At 44.8% G+C, this 7,100-nt stretch overlaps 1 protein-coding gene across 1 annotated transcript; it reads left to right on the plus strand.

The window, feature by feature from the left end:
• Positions 1-1,160: 1,160 nt before the first annotated feature.
• On the plus strand, positions 1,161-6,668 carry LOC117559015. Its single transcript, XM_034235610.1, has 8 exons — positions 1,161-1,412; positions 4,248-4,294; positions 4,377-4,486; positions 4,598-4,648; positions 4,754-4,837; positions 5,195-5,284; positions 5,840-5,971; positions 6,514-6,668. The coding sequence occupies exons 1-8, from the start codon at positions 1,161-1,163 to the stop codon at positions 6,549-6,551; spliced, it is 804 nt and encodes a 267-aa protein (XP_034091501.1). The 3' UTR covers positions 6,552-6,668.
• Positions 6,669-7,100: the final 432 nt, after the last annotated feature.

Below are 7,100 nucleotides of genomic sequence, written 5' to 3' on the forward strand. Positions count from 1 at the left end.
ACTCTCATCCCTCCTCTGTGTAGTGGCTCCAGCCTTCTATACACAAAAAATGCGAGAAGCCAGGAAATATCCAAACGCTATTTCCTGTGTTTCGGGATGATGGGTACGTGGAAGTATGCATTCCTGCGCTGCCCGTGAGGCAACCCAAGGTGTGCTTGGACCGAAAAGGCTGCGCGGGGGCCTCCACACGCTGGATCTCACTCCGGCTCTCATCATGAGGCGCGTACACGCTCAGGGGATGGATGGAGGTGTGTGCAGTGCTGTCCACACGAGGCGTTATAACGGCGCTCATGGGTTTATTATGACCGTGTGTAGGAGGCGTATCTCGGACAGAGGAATGCAACGAGCTCTGCAGGTTATTAACCAAGGTTAAAACCGGCAGGCTTCTGCCGCGAGCCCTGCTGTCTACTTAATCAACAGATTAGTGGCAGCCGGCTTAATTAGCGAGCTCTGCAGTTAATTAACCAATAGGTTAAAACCAGCAGGCTTCTGCAGCGAGCGCTGACGCCGTGGCGCTGCCGCTGGGGGCACTCAGCCTGTAATGGTCGTCATGGTGACGAGCCACGCCATTGCCCTCGCCGCCGCTGCCCGTGAGGCGAAAGGGCTGCGAGGAAGCCTCCACACGCTGCGTTTCACTCCGGCTGTCATCATGAGGCGTGTACTCGCTCAGGGGATGAGTGGAGGTGTGCGCAGTGCTCTCCACATGAGGCGTTATAACGACGCTCATGGGTTATTATGACCGTGTGTAGGAGGCGTATCTCGGACAGAGGAATGCCGCGAGCTCTGCAGGTTATTAACCGATAGGTTAAAACCAGCAGGCTTCTGCAGGGAGCCCTGCTGTCTACTTAATCAACAGATTAGTGGCAGCTGGCTTAATTACCGGCTCTGCTTCCTCGGAGGCTCTCGCGGAGCAGACCAGGAGCGGGGGAGCCTCACTCCCCTTTGACTCGTCGCCGGGAGACCCTGTCTCTGGGGTGGTGTGGGAGCGGAGACGTGGGACGGAGCCCCTGCAGCCGCCGAAGGGCGAGTCTGATGTTGAGGCGGTTGCTGTGGGCGGTTGCTGTGGGCGTCTCCCGCTTGCGGCCTCCTGTGGCCGGCGTGGACGCCGCAGCTGCTGCGAGTGCCGCTGTGGGCGCTCAGCAGGCTGGAGCCAGCTGTACATGCTGGCGAATGCCGTCCGCCTGTTCCGATTGCTGATTGGAGCGTCCAGTAGCACTTTTCTGGCCATCTCCGTAACAGACGCCTGCTTCCGCCAGAGGTGGCGCTGGATCTGTGTCACCCACGCGGAAATCCTCGCCTGGGAGACAGCAACGGACGCGCACAGAATGAGCGCCGTGCTGGCCGCCTTGCTGATTTCCTCTGCCTCGGTGGTGGACCGCTCTACCAGTGTCACCACCGAGTTGGAGAGCAGCGCAATGTTATTCGCCGCCGCGCTGTGGTGACGGAGAGGGGGAAAGCATGTTCGGGCCGCCAAGCTGGCACCCCTGCTCCGACTCTGTCTCCCCCGTCCGGGGGAGAGGAGGGAGGGGAGAACCGAACGGTGAACCGTGGAGGGAGGCGGGGCAGGAGTTGCTTTTCTTCAGACTCCTGCCCAGCACTCGGCCCCAGGGACACTAGGCCCCGTCCGCGGCTCGTAAGCCTGGACAGGCCAATCGTCCTCCTCGGCCGCAGCAGCAAGAGCGTCCGCTCTCCGCTTCCTGTCGCCCGAGGGGAGACGGGCGCAGTGTGTGCATGCTACCTGCTGGTATAGAGCTGCGTACACGTGCTCCGACTCCAGGCAGGATTCGCATTCTGCTTTTATCTCTGCTGGTCATAATTCATTATGAACCCAGAGCCACATGAGGGACAATCACGGACGCAGTTGTTGCTCATGATGATTCTCAATTGCTGTGCTTCAGTACTGTGCTGGTTGCTGAAGAAAAGAGGGAGCAGATTGCCAGGCCCCCTTCCTATTTATACCGGAAGGAGGCCCGAGGGTGGGGCCCACCCAGCGGGTGGGCGTGGACTACAAGTGTTTCAGTGCTGCGCGGGGGCGCAGGGGGATAACCCAAGAGCGATAGCCTTAGAGGGCGAAGCCATATACGAAATAGAACAGCCGGTGTTTCTCGTGAGTGTTTTCTCCGGGAAACAAACACAACACACACAAACGCAAAAATATACAAACACACACGTACACGGCACGGAACACTGTACAAATCCCGTTTCAATAATTCCCCTCTACTCTAAAGTCGCATCTAAAAAGAACGCCATCTGATCTAGCTGTGTAGGCTATATTTAGTTATTTTGTATTGTTATATTTAATCTCATTAGCTACAGGCATTTTTGAAGCTTGTAAAGGGAAGATGACAGCTCACTCGCCACTTTGCTCTTCCACAGAGCCGCTCCCCCTCCCCCCCACTGAAATTATGAATGTAAGGCATATAGTAATTAGGGATGCTCCGATCGCCAATTTCGGGGCCGATCGCCGATCGCTGGAATCAGTATCGGCCGATACCGATCGCCGAACCGATCGAGTGGGCGGGGCCTAAATGGAAGATTTAAACATCACTTTAAATCTTCCATTTAAAGTGATGTTTAAAACTCAGTTAATGGGGCTCATTCACTGGAGCTTCCACAAACAACAATCAACTTAATTATTACATTCAAATGATTTACATTATTCAAGTTTACATTCACTTTGGATAATAACACGGGAGAAATTAGCGGAAGCTCTCTCTCTCTCTCTCTCTCTCTCTCTCTCTCTCTCTCTCGACAGCCTGTCAGTATCTCATGCAGCTCACAGTGACCCGACAATGAAGAATACATATATTTATAATAACTAGTTTAGCTTGTTCCAGACCCAGATAGCAATTACCTTTGGGCCGGATCCGCACGAAAGCCTTTAGATCCGTTTGTAGCTCACACACGTTTTTTGACTGTGGGCCAGATCCAACCACATAGAGCTTTCAGCCTAAACATTCCATTTGCAAGCAGTGCAGTATTTTTGCTGGTTTACAGATTTGGCCCAGATCCGTAATACGTATTTGAGCCGCAAGCGCCAGAAATCATTGGAATGGAACAAATCAAAAATAATATGGGGGTGTAACGTCTTCATATATTTCTTTGATTATTGAATTGAAACATTAAAATAAAATAAAATATAACATTGAAAACTAAAAACTTAACACAAAAATAGTCTCCTACAGTAATGTGGCATTGTACGATTGAATTAAATATTAAACGATAGATTAATATGTTTTCATTACGCTAATGCCCACTATCCATAATCCAAGTAGCCTACTCTGAGCTTTCACAGCCAACGTTCGCAGGCGGCAAATTCACTCAATAATGATCAACTCAAGTAAGTATAGCCAACATTTTTGTTCTAATTTTCTATTTGTGGTTGGTATATATATGTATTATATGTGTATGTATGCGTCGATTGATACGCAAGTGACTCAAAATGCTGAAGTTTTTTGTCAAAACTCTGTTAGTTGATCATAGTTTAGATAAGCTAACGTTAGCGTTAGCCAGTGGATAGGATAGCAAGTTACAGCCTTGAAGAGTTCATATTAATTTAACAGTGGAACAGTATGTCAAGTAAAAAGCAGGATTAACGTATAACTTTAATATTGAACTTTTATTCGAATAGTGACGTTAATGTGAGTGGAGGCATTGTGCTTTTAAAGGCGGGCTCAGATGGCAGGAGAGTGGTTTGCTGAAGACTCAATTCGGCATTAAACTTGGTAACACACAAAAATAAGTTTAACTTGTAGTAAACTTAGACGTCGATATAAATGACTTATGCGACTATGTTTCCATCCCCACATGCGTATTAAATCTTACGTTTCAATTTGTATATTTTATATTTCAAGTATTTGCTTTTTACTGATCTTGTTGGGCATAAGTTAGCCTGAATGATTCACAACATTACGTTAGTAAATCTTGCTTAAAATGTATTTAATTAATTATGATAAATGAAATGAAATGTTAAGCCACTTATAGCGCTTCTTGATTCGTGTGTTGCTCGTTCACCAAAGTTAAATCTGTCCTGCCCTGTGAAGCCGCCTTTTCTGTGTCATGGAGTCATCGATTTACTTCAGCTTTAAGATTCGCTGTCATGTGTGTCCTTGTAATGTGCTATATGAATAAAAGACTGAACATTTGGAGGGTGTGCTTGTGCATGTGGGGGTTGGGTAATCGAGAAAGGTAAAAAATTGGGTAAAAAATTAAAGGAGTATTTGAATAATGGCACTGCTGGCCTCCAGTCTGAAGCGGAGGACCAGCCCCGAAAACGAAAACGGAGGGAAAAAAAGTATGCACACAATAGTTACAGTTATTGGTTATAATAGAACTATTGTTTCTTGTCACTCAAATATTACATGTGTTTTGACTAGATACCCAACCTACGAATCAGACACTGACTCTGAGCCGGTGGCCCAAAAAACGAGGGGTGTTATTCCGCAAAATGCGGCGACGTTACCCTTCATCCCACCACCGTGCTTCAGTAAGTCTAACTATGATGAGTCCACTATTGGTGGAACTTTTTTTATTAGTTTTATTGCACACACACTCACGTTTCGTTTATATGTTGATATGTTTCTATATGTTCCATTAGCTGCCAATTCTCAGGACCACCAACGACCACCACCACAACAACCCTGCATCTGTAAGTTTACCTTTCATGGCTCCTTTAATGGTGGCCGCTCATGGCTCCACACACACACTCACGTTTCGTTTCTATATGTTGATATGTTTCTATATGTTCCATTAGCTGCCAATTCTCATGACCAACACCACCTAAACGACATCAGCTGGAACACAAGGCGTCTGGGGTCTGTGGGTGAGACATTAACTGGTAAGAAGTTTCAGCCTAATGTAACAGGTTCATAAATGTATGTATAAAATATATATAAAGATGTGTGTGTGTGTATGCACCCACACACACACTTATATGCCAGTTTATTAGGTACATCTAGGGAAAGCTAATGCAGTCTATTACAACAGTCCTGCAATAAATACCCCTTCCTGATTTTTATTGAAAGAGTTTAAGAGAGATGGCGATTCAACTGTATGTTATTGCTGTTGATGTATTTATCTTATACACTTATATGTGTTGATTACTTTGTGCTGTGCCACTGCAAGTCCTGTTACTGCCGATTGCCAACACTGCCTCTCTTTTTCACGCTTTCCGTTGCTGTCCACCATCTATTAGGCAATGGCATTTTCACAGTTACTCCACCTGAAAGACATCCACCATTTATGAGTCCAGATTTCAGTTACCCTGAATTGTCCACATTAAATGGTGAGTTTTTAGTGCAAATACATATCCTGAAGTGTACATGGAACTATTCTAATACATAATTCTCAATTTTAGGCCCACACACTACCAAAATCAATGGCATCATGAAGTATGTCGACCAGTGGGGAAAAAAAGTATTTAATGCATAATTTTGATTCAGTAAACATAGATCCAATGCGGTTATTCATAGGAAATTTTGACAAGACATTGGTATTTACTCAGGATTTCTTGAGTTAATACCAAAGTCTGGTCAACATTTTCTGTGAATAGCCATATTGGAAATACGTTTACTGACAAAAATGTTGATGCGTTGAATACTTATTTTCCCCACTGTATGCAAAGCTATACTGTAAGAATATTTTTTTTGTTGAACCTATAAATCCTTTAATTCAATGCTAGACAAATGATGTCAAATACAAAAACATATAAATACTGTATATTTCTTAAACCAGTCTTATAAGTATTACAGTCTTTAAGTTGATATGTTTGTGTTGCCAATTTCTTTTCTTATTTATTTATAATCTGCTAATCACTATTGATTTGCCTTTTGCCAAATAGCCAGCGACGGTCGGGACCAAGGAGGCAGGGGTCATTTCACACAATTAATGGGGCCCACAACACCCAGAAATGAGCATGTCTTCAGGCCCACATTTAGGGTTGGGGATGATAGTGGCCCGATTCCCTGCACAGGTAAGACAAATCGTGATAGTATTGTATCTTGAGTTACTCTGCGAATCCAACCCACACACATTTCCCCTATAATAGTATATTTTGAATGGTTAGGCTAAGTTTTTAATTTAGGAGTGATATCAAAATTCTATTAACTGACTAAGCATTATATGGTCTTGCCCTATCCAATATCTTTATTTTTCCACATTATTTCAGCTGCAGAGCTGCATGGCCTGTTGCTGCTAGAAAATAGTAAGCAGCAGGTCAACCAGTTAGCAGGAGCTTTAGACATTTTGATGGCGAAAGTAGGATCAGGCCTGCATGCCCCAACCTACGAGATGCCCGAAGAGTTCCAATTCCCCCTCGACAGCGATGGGGAATTGGAGCGTTTCGAAGAGTGGCCCTCTAAACCCTCTAAACGAAAGAATGAAGACAAATCTTGTAAGTATTTTTATGGGACATGTTTTCATATGCTCAATACAAAATGTTAGCCTTGTTTGTCTTTGAGTTTGTTGCAGTAATGTTGACATGTATATTCAGTTCAGTTTCCATTCTCCACCTAGGCGACTTCGCTCTCCTCTGTTGGAGGGGTGGACACTAAGAGGGTTGTGTGGAATATTCTGGCAAGAATGATTACTGCACCGTGACACGCAGGATCAATTGGAACGGAGTAAACGGCAAAAGGGCCTTCAATAAAATGGCCATGAAAATCGTTCTTTTCCGTAAGTGTCTTTCCAAATGTTTATTTCATCATAATGGTGTAAAAAGAATTAGATTGGCCTAGTTGAATTAGATTGCATTCACTCAATTTCCATCTTCTCATTTAACAGACACTTCTATCCTACAGGTAAAGTTTAAGCAACAGTTTGTTCTCTTGGAACTGAATCTATTACCTTAATCTTGTAAGCACTTTGTTTCACAACACTCCCTTAGCCTGTCAATCACTACCTTGTAAGTCTTTCACTTTCCATCTATGTGTTTGCATGTGCTGCAAAGTTGTTCTATTTGTTTTTACACTATGCCCATCATTGGCGGGCCAGGGGTTTTATGGTTAGGCCTTCAATGACGATTTATGTTTTATAGGACTAAAAAACAATTGTATCATTTTAGCATTTAAACGCACACTTTTCAAGCATTTTGACACAACATG

Source organism: Gymnodraco acuticeps, unplaced genomic scaffold (assembly GCF_902827175.1).
Source record: "Gymnodraco acuticeps unplaced genomic scaffold, fGymAcu1.1, whole genome shotgun sequence".
NCBI lineage: Eukaryota > Metazoa > Chordata > Actinopteri > Perciformes > Bathydraconidae > Gymnodraco > Gymnodraco acuticeps.

What these genes read in the sequence shown, in the direction of transcription:
- LOC117559015 (XM_034235610.1), top strand. Translation starts at nt 1,161, where the DNA reads ATGCTGGCGAATGCCGTCCGCCTGTTCCGATTGCTGATTGGAGCGTCC. An exon ending in TGAATTGTCCACATTAAATG is followed by an intron (nt 5,285 to 5,839) that starts GTGAGTTTTTAG and finishes TTTGCCAAATAG; the next exon opens with CCAGCGACGGTCGGGACCAA. An exon ending in TGGCCCGATTCCCTGCACAG is followed by an intron (nt 5,972 to 6,513) that starts GTAAGACAAATC and finishes TTCTCCACCTAG; the next exon opens with GCGACTTCGCTCTCCTCTGT.